The 17,414-nt window shown below is 45.6% G+C and overlaps 1 protein-coding gene across 1 annotated transcript in view; it reads left to right on the plus strand.

The window, feature by feature from the left end:
* The first annotated feature begins 784 nt into the window (after positions 1-784).
* DNAI1 (dynein axonemal intermediate chain 1) overlaps positions 785-17,414 on the plus strand; it is a 39,461-nt gene continuing 22,831 nt past the window's right edge. Inside the window, exons 1-10 of the mRNA XM_016222804.2 lie at positions 785-850; positions 2,211-2,309; positions 2,505-2,585; positions 6,639-6,765; positions 7,043-7,155; positions 7,417-7,533; positions 8,547-8,606; positions 10,399-10,533; positions 13,535-13,619; positions 17,228-17,345. Coding sequence (XP_016078290.2) covers positions 785-850; positions 2,211-2,309; positions 2,505-2,585; positions 6,639-6,765; positions 7,043-7,155; positions 7,417-7,533; positions 8,547-8,606; positions 10,399-10,533; positions 13,535-13,619; positions 17,228-17,345 — 1,001 coding nt within the window. The remainder of the gene's footprint in view (positions 851-2,210; positions 2,310-2,504; positions 2,586-6,638; positions 6,766-7,042; positions 7,156-7,416; positions 7,534-8,546; positions 8,607-10,398; positions 10,534-13,534; positions 13,620-17,227; positions 17,346-17,414) is intronic.

A 17,414-nucleotide genomic window follows, 5' to 3' on the forward strand; every position in this document is an offset into this window, starting at 1 on the left:
ACTGAGCATGTTAGAAACTGGAAGGTCATCATATCCAATCCCATGAATTTTACTGACGAGGAAACTAAGGCTCAGAGAGGAAAAACATTTCCCCCAGGATCATGATTATTAATGGGTTTGATGGCATTTGCTCATTTATTCAGCAAGTATCTTTGAACATTTACTATATTATGAACCAGCAGTGTACAAAGCAAAGTACCTGATCAATCATAAAGAACTTATATTCATTCCAAACAAGTGTTTAGGAATATAGTCTGCCATTAAAATCTCCTTTATGCCTAGTACAGAGCTGAGCACTTAAATAGGCTTTTAAAAAAAAGGTTTGTTGAGCCCGGCCGGCGTGGTTCAGCGGTTGAGCATCAACCTAGGATCCAGGAGATCACAGTTTGATTCCCAGTCAGGGCACATGCTCAGGTTGTGGGCTCGATCCCCAGTAGGGGGTGTGCAGGAGGCAGCCGATCAATGACTCATTATTGATGTTTCTCTCTCCCTCTCCTTTCCTCTCTCTGAAACATATATATATATATAAAAGGTTTGTTGAACTAATTACAAATAAGACATGCCCAGTGCTAAGTTACCTGGTTGCTCTCCATGGGTCAGTCCCACTGATGGTGGAATGGGGTTGCCTCAGATACAGGACTTCCTTGGCTGGCTAAGAAGCACACATTGCCACTGAGAGGACAATTTTTGAGACTTGGGAAAGCTCAATGTCCCTTCTCTGCAAGGTCCCTGGGCAGAAGCCTCCCTGTAATACTGTCTCTGATATCCCCATGGAGACTCGCTTATGACTTACCTTCTGTTCCCATTCTTTCAGAGCATCGGCACTGTGGGCAGAGGAGCCAGGAAGAGAGTAAGTGCTGAAACCACCACAATCTCTCAACAAGAAGCTAACAACACTTCTTCTCTTGAAAATATTAGCTAAATTTTTTTTAGAAAATTCAAATGAGCAAAAAGAACGTTAAAATCACCCTAAACCTACCACCCCCGGAAACCTCTTAGTTAATATGTGGTATCATATATCCTCCCAGATATTTCCATGCATATATAAAAATTACATGTATTTATTTGTAAATAGAATTTCAAACTGCGTATGTTATTTTATAATCTGCCTTTTACATGATATATTTAGAGTGCCTTTCATTGCCAATAAATACACTTTTATAGCATCATTTAAAATTACTGCATAGTATTTTAGCATATATTCCTTAAGGCCATACCATAATCAATTCAACCCCACCCCATTGTTGGACATTTAGATGTTTCCTCTTTTTCACTATTACAATCAATCCAACAAACATTCATGCATTTAAGTCTTTGGGCATATCTTTGGTTATTTCTTTAATATAAATTTCTATATATAGAAATCTGAGTCAAAGAATATAAACACTTATTAAGTTTTTGATAAATAGTTCCAAATTGCTCTTTAGAAATGCAGTGCTAATTTATAGGTGCTCATTTTCCCCAGCCTCACTAACACTAGATATTAGTTTCATTTAGCTGGTTTTCTTTTCTTTCTTTTTTTAGCGGCGGCAGGGGTGGGGTGGGGGTGTCCTGTTGTTCTTTTTTAGTTTTCACCAGTCTTATAGTGAAAAACTGCATTATTTTATTTTGTACACCTTTAATTGCTTGTGACACTGAATATTTTTTACCAGGTCGTAGGCCATGTTGGCAACATGTTTAACTGTCCATCAGGGAAAGGAAAAACTTCTAGTCCTTGATTTTTTTTGCTTTAAGGATCTGATGAGGCTTAAAGTTACCAAGTATAGAGAGTATTGCTGTAAAAGTAACCTTAAGGTGGCAAATTGGAAGGTAAAATATGAATTAAAATGGAAATAGCTTAAAGAGCAGCTGGGTGTCCTATCATATTGCATAAAGCCCTATCTTTGGCAGCTGACCCTGGCCATCAGCTTCTGGGCTGTGTGGGAGACGGCAGGGGTGAGCCAGTTCTTCCAGTCCATTACTGGGGCCAAGCTTACCACCACAACGTTCCAGCTAAGCCCTGATCCCCAGGGCTGAGGTGGCCATGAAATTTCAGGCAATGAGAACTCTGACCTGAGCAGTTCCTTTGGACTCTGTTGTCCATTTTGTATTCTATGTCGTCAGGGCAGAGCTTGGCTTCTGGGGTTTCTGAATGAAGGAACTTCCTGCAGCATGCTTGCTTGTCCAAGCAGATCAGGCATTTCTGATCCTCACATAAGGTTTTTGTCCAGGACGAAGATTCAGGGACTGAAGTGGGAGAAGGGACAGATGAATGGGCCCAGACCAAAACCACTGTCAGACCCCCCGACCAGCTGGATTTGACTGATGCGGTGAGTTAGCAGCATCCTACTCTTGTTCCTTCCACCTCCTCCAGCTTCAGAGCATGTTCTTCCATAGTACCGATTAGGAGCCTGAGCAGAACCTGGGTGTGAGATGTCTGCTGACACCCTGGTTGGGTCCTCCCAAGCCTCAGAGGGGAGTGGGGGCCCTCTATGTATGACCCTCTTGGTATTTCTTTTTCTTAGGAGCTAAAGGAGGAGTTTACCCGCATTCTGACAGCCAACAACCCACATGCACCCCAGAACATTGTCAGGTACAGCTTTAAAGTAAGTCATCCCCTGTGGGACAGGCACCCCTAGGTGCTCCTTTGTTGGCAGTGACTTGCTGCATTGTAAACGCCTCTCAACTATCAGAGATTGCCTTTAAACTGAGGTCTTTGGCTGGAACTCTAGATTTTACGTGGAGTTTTCCAGAGATTTTTGAGATTTCTTTATGAACCTTCCTTGTAGTCTTGCTAATTGCATTGTCTTAAGTGCCCTGCAGAAGCACTCTTTTAAAAAGGATCCTGAAGTCAATTATTTGGTTAGAAAAATACTTCTCCAATGTGTAGAACACATTTTCCACTAACATCAACTGTTGGGTCTTTGGAAGCTGTGTTGTCCTCCAGCCAGACACCTGGTTAAAGTACAAACTCCCCTCTGGACAAGGAGCTGGCCTTTCCCCTCACATTCCTCCTGGGAGAAAGCCCCAGTAGGCCCTGTTCTCAGTGTCTCCTGACATCATATCATATCCAGGCAAGCAGCTGACACCATCAGAGCCTTCCCTTGGTATATGCAGTATGGGCATGCTCTCATTTAGTAGACACCTATGTGGCATACCTTTAAGAAGGACAACACTATGTTCAGCCACAACAAAGTCAGCTCCTGACTGAAGAAAAGTTGCAAGTACAATTTGAGCTAAGGTGGAAATGTGTGTGTTTTTATTTTATTATCTTTGTTCCATGCTTACTGTGTGCTAGTGACAGGTGCTATATTAGACCTTTTACATGTGATCTCTCAAATCATCCCATAGGAACTTTTTTTGTTTTTCTGTTAATCCTCATTGGAGGATATTTTTTCCATTGATTTTTTTTTTTTAGACAGAATGGAAGGGAGGGAGAGAGGAAGGGAGAGGAAAAGAGAGAGAGAGAGGGAGAGAGAGAGGGAAACATAGATGTGAGAGACACAGTGATTGGTTGCCTCCTGCATGTGCTCTGACTGGGGCCTGTGATCGAACCTGCAACCCAGGTGTGTTACCTTGCCCGGGAATCAAACCCATGACCCTTTGGTGCATGGCCCAACACTCTAACCATTGAGCAACACCGTCCAGGGCAGAAACTATTTTTTATCTTTGTTTTATGGAAACTGAGGTTAAAATAAATAAAACAGATTACAAAAGTCACATGACCAAAATTCAAAGCAAGATTTGAGTCTGGCTGGCATAGCTCTGCGGTTGAGCATTGACCCATGACAAGTTAGATTCCTGGTCAGGGGACATGCCTAAGTTGCATGCTCAATCCCCAGTAGGGGCATGCAGGAGGCAGCCGATCAATGACTCATCATTGATGTTTCTATCTCTCTCCCTCTCCTTTCCTCTCTCTGAAATAAATAAAGATATATTTTTTAAAAGACAAAATATTTGAACTAGTTTGTCTGACTCCAAAGCAACATTACACTGCTTCTTTAAATATATATAATTATTTTGAATATACAATAGAAACCCATGGTACGAATTTTAAAAGATTCAAAAGAACAATGAAAATTAAACCTTCCCCAGTGAAAATTGTCCCTTTCCCTGGAGACCACCACTATTAATAGTTTCTTTCTTTAAAAAATACACACGCAGTTTTACTGAGATAGAATTCGCATACCATACAATCACCCATTTAAAGTGTACAATTCAATAGATTTTAGGATATTCATAGATTGTGCAACTATCATCACAATCAATTTTAGAACATTTTCATTTACCCCAGAAGAAACCCTGCACCTCTTCGCTGTCACTCCCCAGTTCTTATCCCTTCTAGCCTTAGGCAACCACTAATACATTTTTCATCTCTACACATTTGCCTATTTTGAACATTGTAGATAAAAGCAATCATAAAATATGTGGTCTTTTGTGGCTGGCTTCTTTCACTTAGCATGTTTTCAAGGTTGATCTATGTTGTAATATGTATCCATAGTTCATTTCTTTTTTATTGTCAAATATTTCATTGTATAAATATGCCATATTTTATCAATTCATAAGTTAATGGAAATTTGGATTGTTTCTGCCCTTTGGTTATCATGAACAATGCTGCCATGAACAACTGTGTATACGTTTTTGTGAACAGTTTTTTGAACACACTGCTTATTTCAGATTGAGTAGTCAATGCCTCCACAAAGAGGTTAGGACAAATACAGATGCATTTCCTGAGAGGTTCTACTTCGGAGCTGTACTAATGGCCTCCCTTGGGCAGCCCATAAAGGGGCTGAGGGGTAGAGGGAAGCTGCCTTGCCCTCCCTGATCTTATGCTGGGGTGTGGTACATTCTATGGGCTCCTGCCCTTCTGACATCCGAAAGAGGACCTCTCTAGGATTCAGTGTGCTGGCCATGGGAGGCATACCACAGGCAGAGGATTGGCACTGCCTTGTGAGTGTCAATGCACTCCTCTTGCTCTCTGGAAAGCCTACTTATTAGAAAAAATTCCTTTGAGTCAACTGCCAGTTAGGTAGCCCTAGGCTCCCAGGTAGGCCCACCTTACCCAACTTTCTAAGCCTCCCAGGCCCTCCTGGCATCCTCCCACAGAGCTAGTCTCCATCTCAGTGGTCCTTCACTGAGATTCAAGAGCTTTAGGTCTCCAAAGCTACTACTTTCCCTTGAAGTGCTTGAGTGGAGAGGCAGATGGTTCAGATTTAGGCATGCCTCTCCTCTTTTCACGGAAGCAATGGAGTCTGAATTCCATCCCTAAACTGAAGAGGAATTCCATCTCTACTCACTGCTGGGGACAGAGTGGAGGTGAAATCTTAAATGACAACTATATGGTTCCCATGGGAATCTCTATCATCATAATAATAGTTACTATTTTTATTGAGCACTTATTATGGGTCAGACACTGTGTTAATAGTTTTCATTATTGTCAATACTTTCAATTATCCTGAAAAATAGATGTTATTACCCTCACTTTACAGATGAATAATTTAAGGCTTTGAGTGGTGAAGCCCACGGTCATGCAGATAATAGAGGCAGAATTGAGATTTGAATCCAATCCTGCTCACTTCCATAGACCATGCTCTTAACCACAGCACTGTACCATTTCCCCATCCGAGTTACTGAGAGAAGAAGGTTTCTGTGGTAACTTTTAAGGCAGAGCTTCTCAACCTCTGTTCAGTTCTCTAGCGGCAGGTGGGTCTGGTACAGCTGGAATCCATGGGCTGGTGTCCTCTGCAGTGAGTTTACCCCAGTATGCCAAACAAATATAATAATTTTCAATATGACTTGGAAGGGGTTGGGAAGAACTGTATTAAAAGAAGGAAGGGACCCCTGGTCTCAAAGTCAACTTTAGGACTAGGTTGCTGATCAATGAGGAGATAATCTAGAACAGTGATTTTCCACCTGTGTACCACAAGAATTTTTAAAACATGCAACACCTGACTATTTAGTCAGGGGCACTGACCTCTTTTCCTTTAGACTGTAAAATAAAAAAATGACAACGCCAACACAGCAGTAGCCATCCAGTGTGAATGAATCAAAATTATACCTTTTGTTTTTTGTCAGATTGGCCGCAGAATTTTAGTAATTAGTTTACATGTGCTATGAGATAAAATGGTTGAAAATCGCTGATTTAGAGGAATAAGAATATAGGCTCTATGAAAGCTGGGGTTATGTCTGTTTTTGCTTAGATTTATATCCCTGGAACCTAGAAAATACTGGTACATTGTATCTATTCAAAAATTATTTGTTGGAAAAGAAATGAACCAGGTTGTCTGGGCTTTAAGCTTTGCCCTGCTTCTAATTTGTTGTGTGACCTGAACAAGTGCCAAACCCAACCTTTTCTAGATTTCTGTGGTCCTCTTGTATGGAACCTGAGGTGTGTGATGAAACAGGTGAGCAAGGATCTCTTGGCATAGATGTAGGAGACAGTATCTTTAATGAGAACCTAAGAAACCCCACTTTATTCCACTTTCCTCCTCCTCTTTAAACTGGAATGCAGTGAAATCTTCAGGCTAACTGAGGGTTTGGGGAGTTATATTTCTGTTAACAGATAGACTGTCGTAGGCCTTAGAGAACCAAGGCAGACTACATTCCGATTCCAGCCCTTTTGAGGACTCCTGGTCTGACTCAGCCCCTTCTCTTCATAGGAGGGCACATATAAGCTTATTGGCTTTGTGAACCAAATGGCAGTTCACTACAGCCAGGTCGGGAACCTGATCCCCAAAGACTCAGATGAAGGACGGCGGCAGCACTACCACGCTGAGCTAGTGGCAGGTAGGCCCCTGGGCCAGCCTGAGGCTGCAGCCTGGTCCCCTTTCTCTGGTTACTCTAGGGAGTATATTGCTGAGCCAGAATTTTGCAGAGTATCTACTTATGTAAAAACTCAACAGCTGGCCTTCCTGGATTGGCCTTGGATCTAACCCATGAGGCTCAGGCCCAGGAGAACCCTTGGGCAGGTGGGGTCTGAAAGGCAGGACCCCAGAAAGTCTGCCCTGCCGGGGGATGGGGAAGTGGGCCTGGATTTTGAGCTCATCAGCAACGTCCTCCCAAGGGTCTCAGGAGTCTGTCAGGCTGGTGCTTTCAGATACAGAAGCTGAAGAAGAAGAAGAACCCAAGGAAGCAGAAACTGAAGCTGGGAGTCAAACAGATTTGCCCGCAGCTGAGGTACGGTGCAGTACTGCTCTCCGACCTACCTGCCCCTTCCCAGCCCAGCTGTAGATGGAGGCTTCAGGGTTGAGCCATTGCTGGTGGGGGCTGAAAATGAGAAGTTAGAGGCTGCAAGTGCCAACGCCTCTGGCATCATCACGCTCTCCCACTGCCTTCCTATTAAGGACATGACTTCTCCCCACTCCCAATTCCCCACCACCTTTTTCTCATGGCTGACTCCTGGTCCTGTGGGTCTCCCCCCCCCCCCCCCCCCCGCAGGTAGCTGAAAAAGTGACTGAAGACTTGATGACTCCTAAGCAGCCCAAGGAGAGAAAGCTCACCAACCAGTTCAACTTCAGTGAGAGAGCCTCGCAGACCTTCAACAACCCTCTCCGGGTAGAGCAACTCCCACCTCAGCCCCTTTACCTCACAGCCCTGCGCTGTGCATGGGAGGGGAGAAGCAGGCCTGACCCCAGCCCCACCAGCCCTCAGCCTGGCAGGGTGATAGTGTACACGCCATGGTTACTTTCTCCAACTGGAGCTGTGAGCATGTGTTTAGGTCCCTGTAAGCCATGCAAGCAGAAGTTCAGAGGGAGTAACAAGGAGACTGAAGCCCTCCACTGAGACAGTGAAACTTGAATTGGCCTTGAAGAGGTCAGGATCTGGGGAAGAGACAGGAGGCCAGAATGTGCAGGGAAGGTGGGGCTAGTTGCCAATTTGACCAAAGTTGACAGTCTCTGTGACAGACTAGCTGGAACAGGCTAGAAAAATTCCCTGGCTCATAAGTATGGAGTACCAGACTGAAAGAACCTCTCAGGATTTCAGGTGAGAGACTCACATGTGCAAGGCAGTGTTCTACAGAAATGAACCTGTGAGTGGAGGGCAGAGGTCTACAGGGTAGGTTTTGGGCAGCTCTGTAGTCCTTATGCTGACATTTGGTAATCTGGGAGGGGGTACATTTTCCTGGTGAAAACGAGTCCCCAGTATGAGGGAGAAGACTTCTCAGAGTGAGGGATGTTAATTAGCCCAGTGGCCTGTCAGAGGCTGACCTCTGTGTCCTGTGCCTGAAGGCTGGCCACAGACCTGATTTCTTGCAGATCTGTCCATCCCCCACTTGGAGTTTTTCTTGGTTGAAACTGGAACAATCAGGCTTCACTGCTCCTGCTTTCTAGCTTAGGCTTCTTCTGAAGGATGCTTGGGTGGAAAATGTCGGCGTTCACTGTATCATTTGGTCGTTTTTACTTCCCTGGCTCTGGCCCTGGCCTTCTTTACTTCCCATGTTCTGTGCCGCCCCCCCCCTCCCCCCCCATCAGCTCCAGCAGAAATGTTTCACCCATGGATATACTGTTGGGTTAAGTGAGAACGAGCAAAGGGCTTTCTGTAGGCTTCCTGTTGTCATTGTTCTCTAGGACCGAGAATGCCAGATGGAGCCTCCTCCCAGGACAAACTTTTCAGCCACGGCCAATCAGGTGAGACCCTGAGCCAGTCTAAAAACCATCACCTCCCCACCCCACCTCTGACCCCATGCAACCTTGTCTGGCTTGGCACCAAGGGAGACTAGTGTGGTCAAAGATTCCTCCGACAGTCTGCCCACCTCATCCATCTACCTCCCTTCAGAACACCAGACACATGAGACACTAGGTTCCCACCTAGCAATCTCTGGATCAGACATTAGGTCCCCACCCAGTGAGCTCTGGATCAGTCACGTGCCCCTCAGGGCAAGGCTGACCAAGGGGGAAAGAGGCATGGCATCTGGAAGTTCCTCCAAGACCAGGGAAAAACATTTGTTCCCATGGACTCTCCATAACCCATGGCACCCCATGGCTGACTCTGAAGCATTAACACTCTAACCTGCCCTTCCAGCAACTTTCAGTGTTCCCGCTGACTCTCCTTCCCCCTCAAATCCTCTAGATAGGCATGCTGATTTGGGCAGGATATGGTGCCAAGAGACCTGAGTTCATGCCCCAACTCTGCTGCTCATACTGTAAGATCCTGGCCAAACCGTGTCACCCTTAATGCCTGTTTCTTTCTCTGTCAAATGAAGACAACAAGCAGCCTGACAGGGTTGTTGGAGGGCTCTGAATGAGATATCATTGAAGTGCATTGCAGTGTGGAGTACTGGCCCATAGGTGAATTATTAAATGTAAGGTGTGCCCCCCATCTGGCCTCCAGGTGGCAGTGACTGCCCAGCTCTGGAGAGCACACAGTGTGATCTAGGCTATTTGCCCAGCCTCAGGTCCTTGTTGCTTCCTCTACTACTGTCCTTGGGCTTCTCTTGCTGTCAGATACAGTTAGCAGGTGTTTTCTAACTTTTTGTTTATCTTTTTTTGTTGTTAATCCTCACCCAAGAATATTTTTTCTGCCTGGCTGGCTTGGCTCAGTGGTTGAGTATCAACCTATGATCCAAGAGACCTTGGTTCAATTCCTGGTCAGGGCACATGCTGGTATTACAGGCCCGATCCCCAGTAGGGGGAGTGCAGGAGGCAGCTGATCAATGACTCTCTCATCTTTAATGTTTCTATCTCCCTCCATCCCTCTTCCTCTTTCTGAAATCAATAAAGATATATATTTTTTTCATTGATATATTTTCTTTTCTTTTCTTTTGGAGGGAGTGCAAGGGAGGGAGAGAGGGAAACATTGATGTAAGAGACACATTGGTTGGTTGCCTCCCATATGAATCCCAACCAGGGCTAGGAATCAAACCTACAACCCAGGTACATGCCCTTGACTGGGAAATGAACCCGTCACCTTTCAGTGCATGGGCTGATGCCCTAACCACTGAGCAACACTGGCCAGGGCCGTTTTGTGTACCTTTTATGCTGAGAAGGTATGGTCAGTGCTGTAGACAGCCAGCCTGAGCCAATAAGTTTATCCCATCTCCATGTTTTTAATTTCCTACTTCAAAGTCATATAAATCACCAAGATAAATGTGAGCTAGCCTGATGTCTGCCCATTTCTTTTGCCTGGTGGGGATTGCAGGCTGGAATAATACTGATCTCCAGCTGACAACCAATCCCCTGGACTGCAGGGTGGAAAGCCCAGCCCAGAGGTGCCCTGAAATCTTTTGTTCCTGTTCTAGAGCTGATGGCTATCAGGGAAGACAGATATTGAACACGTAATTACAGTGGCCAAGTAGAGGATGTTATGGGGGCATGTGACGGGGTTGGCGTGATCAACTCCTCAAGACCTAAAGACTGAAAAGGACCTGGCTGGCTGAAGTTTTTGCCCTGCATCGATCCTTCTCATTTTGTCCTTGCCTAGTGGGAGATCTATGATGCCTATATAGCAGAACTTGAGAAGCAGGAGAAGACCAAAGAGAAAGAGAAGACAAAGACACCAGTAGCCAAAAATTTGGGGAAGATGGCTACGAGGAAGATGACATATCTGGAGTCCCAGGTTTGGGGAGGGTTACCATGGCTCTGTCATAGAGAATGACTGAGTTGGACCTTGGCCCCTGGGTAGATATAAGCCTGGCTATCTGAGAGGACTTCACAGATACAGAAAAGGGTGGGGGCTAATGTTGAAGTATGAATAGTTCTTTCCTTGTGGGAAGATGTGAGGAGAGCTACAACTGCTTCTGGTATTCCACACCTCCCCCAAATTTTATATAGGTCTGGAGGCTAGCAGAGATTCAATATTGTTGGGCTAGAGAACAACAGAAGATAAGAATGCTATTAAGCCTAATGTGTACCCTGGAAGAGCTGGGGAGTCTTCCCAAGGTGGGGTGGGATCTGACAATAAGTCACCTTCTTCATGGGCAAGGGCTAATGGGGTTTGGGAGGGTGATTTGCTCTTTGACCTTTAGTCCTTGGGTTTACTTGCACTCAATTTTTTAGGTAAGTCTTCAGGACCAGAAGCCAAGTCAGAGCTGCTCATGGGTAGCAGAAAATTAAGGCCAACGGGTGTGGCCAGTCTGGAATGGCTTCACCATGAGGAGCCATGTAGTAGTTGTTATAGAGGTCATGGCTAGGGGGGGTCACTGTAAATGTAGCCAGCATAGGTTTGGCCATCATGATGGAAGTTACAGTAAGAGGTCACTGAAAGGAGGTTCACCACAGGGAGATGTTGAAGGGCCACATTTGTCCCTTCAACAGAGAGAAAGCTGAGTCAGGAGCCAGAGTCCCAGTATGGAAATCAGAATGAGCTTGAGCTGCAATTAGGGTGGAAAGAACGAAGTCCACAGGAAACTAGGATCTTGGTTCAGCACCTTGGAGAGCTCCCAGAAAGCACTGGGAAAAAGTGGCTCTGCTCCTCCCCAGAATAGAAACCAGAGGGGTTAATGGAAGTTCTGCTTCTTTGTCTGAGGTATGCCCACTTCCACTCAATTCCCTGCCCCTGGTAAAATCACATTTTAGGAGAAGTTTGAGGACTCCCTGCCTTGGCTCAATAGATACTGCCCCAATTCAGTTTCATTTAATCATAGACCAAGTACTTGGTGATCATGACCATGCTGGGTACTGGAGCCCTGAGGTAAAAGATGAAGTCCCTGCACTGCAGGTTCCTCTGTCCAGACCCTTGACTTCCCCTGCACCACTCCCTTAGAGGTTAGGGGTTTCAGAGGGGCTGTTGGTCTGGGGCAGGGTTCACTTGAACATCCATCAGGGGTTTGGCTATGGCCTCTGTGCTGGGACCATGGTTACAGAAACCTTAACTGGAAAGTGGTCAGATTGTAGAGAAACTAGCTCTCTGTGTGGGGCTGAGAGTATGGGCCCTGGATTCCACAGACTTGAGTTTACATCCTGACTTTGCCACTTATTAGCTGGGTTTTTCTAAAACCTGTTTCCAAATCTATAAAGACATTCTAATGATAACTACTTGGCCAGACTGTTGTGAGAACCCAAATGTATGTACAGCCCCTAACATAGTATCTGCTTGGTACCGATTGATAGGAGGTGCCATGCCACAGTTGATGGAGCTGGGAGGGTTCACTCAAAGAAGTGCTGACTCGGGGGATAAGGCACTGTCCCCTACATCAGAGGAGCTATTACCATGCACACAATTCTGTGTGGCCAGAGCATGGAGTTAGGACCAGGGGTAAAAGACCCAGGGAATTAGATTTCAGTCAACAGGCTGTCTGACCACAGAAGATGCTGCCTGACATGGAGAGAGTTGTTTGCCAGGAAGTTGCTGAGGGGAAAGGATTCCTGCTTTGGAGCAGGGAGTAGGGGCAGTAGCTGGGACTAGGGGAGTTCTTAGGACTGTGATTGTAAAACTCCAATGAATGTCCTTGGTCAGTTTTCTGAGATAAACTTGGGAGTCAGTTTGAGACCTGACAAAAGGCACTCACAGGGCAGTTCCCCATATGTGACTTGATAAGCCCCCACCACACTGGTTTGTGTGTTTCCTCTAACAACACAACCATCATCACCAACTGGGCACTGAGTTAATAATAGCACGTGCATTATTACCTTTAATCCTACAATGACCCTATGATGCAGCTGGCATTATCCATCCCCACTGTATTACAAGACTCAGAGAAATCAAGGAACTTGCCCAAAGTTGCCACCTGGCATCTAATGCAGGTCTGGGTGGCTCCAGAACCCATTTTCTTTATAACCACTTCCTGACACTGCCACTCCTGGGAAACCTCATCCTCGAGAGCCATGGGCCTGGCCCTCTGGAGCCCCTATGGGGGGCTGTCCACTCAGCCAGCTCTCCCCTGCCACCTGCCCTAAACTCTTGGGCTTTTCTTGCCTGACCTAAATTCTTTGCTTCTCTAATAACCTGCTAAGTGGTTAACCTTGTGGGTTTATGGAATTTCACAGAATGATGATCTTGTTCTTTGGTTCAAAATGAGCCATTTTTCTCTGACATGCAACTTCCTACTGTCTCTTTGGTCTGGGCAGTGGGTGGGGCCCTGGATTGGGAGTCAGTTCTGCCTGATATTCCCTGTGTACAAGCATGTCTCTCTCCCCTCTCTTGGCCTCTGTGTCTTCCTCAACTCTTGACTAAATCTCTCAGATCTTTAATGGGAGTCTTTATTGTTACCTGAGCTGGTGAAATCTCTGTCCTCACCAAAGAAGCCTCTTACCTGGCCTTGTCTGCTCTCCACTCCAGCCCCCTTCTTGGGCTCTCTTCAATGCCCTGTCTTGTTCTCAGAGATGTGCCTTCTCCAGAATAAGCTCAGAATGAAAGAGCACAAAGCAGACTCTGCCCAGGAGCCAGATATGGCAGTGTAGACTCCTTGTGCTACTTGTGAGCTAGGCATTCTCAGAAGGGTGTGATGGGGTGAGCTGGGCCTTGAGGCATGAAGAGATACCTTTGCAGAGCTTTCTGGGGTGGGTGGTGTCAGAAAGGCATTGCTGACCCAATTGCAAGTCTGGACCAACGCTCAGGGCATGACCTTTCATATGCTGACTTATGAGAGAGCCTGTTGCCACTCACTGTATCTCCACAGAGTGATGATATCACCAAAGTGACCCAAGCTGCTAAAATAGTGGAGCGGATGGTCAACCAGAACACATATGATGACGTTGCTCAGGGTAAGATTTGAAGTTCTAGCAACTACTGTTATAGCTTGCATTAAAAATCTCTCATATGAGGGCAGTATTTGAGTGTCCAATGGTAGGGCCCACAGGTGCAAGGGGAGTACAAATAATCCCTTTTTCCTCTGGATATGACTAGGGAGACAAGACTTACACAGGTCAACCATGAACAACAGCAAAAGAAAAAAATATGTGTAGTTATGAGATCTGACAGTGGCACAGCAAAAAACAACTGCACATTAGTGAGCCAATGCTGTCTACCAAGAATTCTGGAAGGCAGGCAGAGCCAAGATTATCAACCCTATTGCATACAAGAGGAAGCTCAGACCAAGGCCACCTGGCCAATGAGTGGCAGAGAGGACCGGCAACTAGGTCTTGATCTTCCTAATTCTGTGTTCTGTTCTCTACTCTACCCTGCTTGGGGGCAATATAAATGATAAGATTTATGCTGGGGATCCTCAAGAATGGAGGAAGGGAAATGAGAGATGAATGACAGCAGTCAAGAAAGGCTTCTGGGAGGGTTGAGCTAGATGCCAAAGGATAAGCAGAGTTTGAGTAGGAGATTAGCAGAAGCGTGGATGTTCTGGGCAGGGGACAGCATGAGCAGTGACTCGGTAGTGGAAAATGAATTGCGTCTTGGTTGGTTTGGCTCAGTGGTTAGAGCATCAGACCATGGACTGAAAGGTCCCAGGTTCAATTCCAGCCAAGGCCACATACCTCGGTTGCAGGCTCAATCCCCAGCCCTGGTCGGGGTGCGTGTTGGAGGCAACCAGTCGATGTGTCTCTCTCACATCGATGTTTCTCTCTCTGTCTCTCTCTCTCCCCCTTCCACTCTCCCTGTAAAGCAATGGAAAAAATATCAGCAGGTGAGGATTTAAAAAAAAAAGGAATTGCAGTGGACTCTGGAGACAAAGGGAAGCAGGCTCACTGACCCAAACTGAGGCTTTGTTGGAAAGTGATGAGAGTTCAGGTTGGAGAGGTGGTTGGAGCCAGTTAATGGAGGGCCTTGAATGTCACACAGGGAATCTGAGCTTTCTCCACAAACAGTTCAATGATACTATCCAGGCAGGGACACAGCCCAATGAGAGTGGGGCTGGAGGAGAATGTGATTGGGCAGGGTACAGAGACAGAGGTAAAGGTGAGGTTCAGGTGGGGTGGAGTGGGCCTCGCCACATCTTGCCCAAACTGCATCAAGGGGATGGAGAAAAGGGATCAACTATAATAATGAAAAACAAGCACCAGCATTCCCTGGGAATGGCCTATGTACCAGGCATTATGCTGTGCTATTTACATGATTTTATTTAATCCTGACCAGAGATAATAATACCATTATTATCTCCATGTTATAAGTGAGAAATTCAGGCTGTATTATTGGCACTTGTTCAAAACCACAACTAGTGTGAGGTGTGAGTGGTGCAATCAGGACTCAAACATGGGCCTCTTGGATCCATCGCCTAAGCACTTCAGCACAAGGCTACAGAGCCACTGAGCTGGAAGAGACATTTCAAATAAACATTCAATAGGTCTATGCTGGTGATTAATTAGTGATGAGGTGAAGAAAGAGATTGATTCAGAAATGCTTAAATCCTGGGGGCCTGGGAAATTCTTGTGTCTTTGACAGAGCCAGGAAAACAGAATCCTTCCCAGGGCATACACAGCACATTCCCAAGTGGCTTGTGTTTCCCTAAGAGGTTGTGCACTTATTTGGAACAGCTGTGTCCCAGAGTTGGCAGCTCCTCACTACTGGTCGGTCTCCTTTGCTGACAGCCTTGGGCTCTTCTTGATGACTTGATGCTCATTGCTCACCCATGGGACACAGAAACCAGGGCTGCCAAGACCAGAAGCCTAAACAAGCCCCTTGTTATCATTCAGGCTGGAAAACGACCTTGAGTGCTTTTCAAAGCTGTCAAAGTGCACAGTAGCTCTGAATGAATTTGTCACTCACACAGCTTGGCTTCCTGAAACCCAGTCTCTACAAGTAGCCCCCTAAAGGGCGGCAAACATGATTAATATCCATGGAGAAATTGGCCTTGGTTAAACCTTTTTCATTTATAAGAACACAGTAACATAAAAATGCATTGAACTTCGATTTTTTTAATTGCATACTCTTTTCCCTCTGGGAAAGTGTAATCATGAAGGAGAAGTGAAAACAGGGAAGTGTTACCAATTAGTCTCTCTGAAATGAGGCATTTTCAAAGATAGCCTGAACTCAGAGATCTCTGATGTGATCAAGGCTCATGCCTCTGACCATTCTAATCCTTTTTTGTTCTAAGACATTTTTGAGGTTTAAACGTAGTCCCATAATCTCAAGATGTGACATTGTAAGAGAGGTTGGGGCCATGCCTGGGCATGTCCTTGACCATGTTGAATGAAAGGATTCATTTTCTCAAAGGTCACCTTTGGTTGGAAAGAAGCCTGAGAATCATTCACTTCTGTTGATTTATTTCATTGCAGTCTTTGAACAGTCATTGGTTGTATGCTCTGTGGCTGGCCCTGTGCGAGACACTGTGGATCCAGAGATGACTATCATATGCTTACTGCTCTCTAGAAGCTGTCTGATAGGGGAAACAGGCAAAGGATAAATAGAGGCAAGACAGTGTGACAGGCATTTCAGTAGAGGAGAGGCACAGGGCTGGTATGGAGGAAGAAATGAACTCTGCTCAACAAGAATGTGAAGGCCTCATAGCGGAGGAGCAATTTGACCTGGATCTGGAGTGAGTAGGAATTTTCCAGGAAGACAGAGGAGTAGGACATTTTAGACACTATTTGATATATAGAGGATACGTGAACAGCGGGCTGGAAATGACATGGAAGTAGTTGCCTGGAGTTTTGGTTTGACTAGGGAGCCCCTGTGCAAAAGGAGTCATAGAGGAGTTCTCAGTGAGGTGTGGGAGGTGTATGGTGAGGTGATTTATTTGTTCTCACCCTGGTAGCTCTGTGGAACATGGGCTGGAGGAGGAATTACTGGAGGTAGGGAGACCAGTTAGAAAAATGGTGTGATGATCCAGGTGATGGCTATTGGGGCCTGAACCTGGACAGTGGCTAAGGGTTTGGAGAGAAGTGAATAGATTAAAAACAGAATCAGAAGGAAAATAATGAGAGTTGAAAGAGATCAGTCAAAGGTTACCTAGGTTTCTGGGTTAGACAAGTAGAAGGATGGATGGGGATTCTACCTAAGTTAGAGGAAACAGGAGGCAGGACAATTTAGGAAACAGGAGGCAGGGAAGGAGATAATTCAGTTCAGAGACTCCTTGAGGGATCCAGGCAGTTTCACTATAGTGGGGCTTGGCATTGGCTATTAAAATGGGCAAACTTGGGATTTTATCCATGCAGCTTTATTGTAATTTGCCTCTAACAACAATGATGACAGTAACAATAACACATATAGAGAGCTTACTATGTGCCAGGTATTTTTCTAAGTATTTTACATATAATAACTCTGTTAATCCTCACAAGATTCTTTTGAGTTAGGTATTATTACTACTCCCAGTCTGAAACAACAGAGAGGTTAATTGTTTTGTTCAAGGAGGTACAGACAGAAGGTGGTTGACCTGGATTTGCTATCAAGTGGCAATCCCAGGGCTGACAGCTTATGTGTGTTTAAGATTTTAAGTACTATGAGGATGCTTCTGATGAATACCGAGACCAGGAGGGTACGCTGCTGCCTCTCTGGAAGTTCCAAACCGACAAAGCCAAGCGCCTGGCGGTCACCGCCCTCTGCTGGTGAGTACAGGCACTGCAGCAAACCTAGACCCCCCTGAGTGCCAAGCTCCTGTTGCCAAGTCCTAAGCA

The sequence above is a fragment of the Miniopterus natalensis genome, chromosome 12, assembly GCF_054644295.1.
Source record: "Miniopterus natalensis isolate mMinNat1 chromosome 12, mMinNat1.hap1, whole genome shotgun sequence".
Classification (NCBI taxonomy): Eukaryota; Metazoa; Chordata; class Mammalia; order Chiroptera; family Miniopteridae; genus Miniopterus; species Miniopterus natalensis.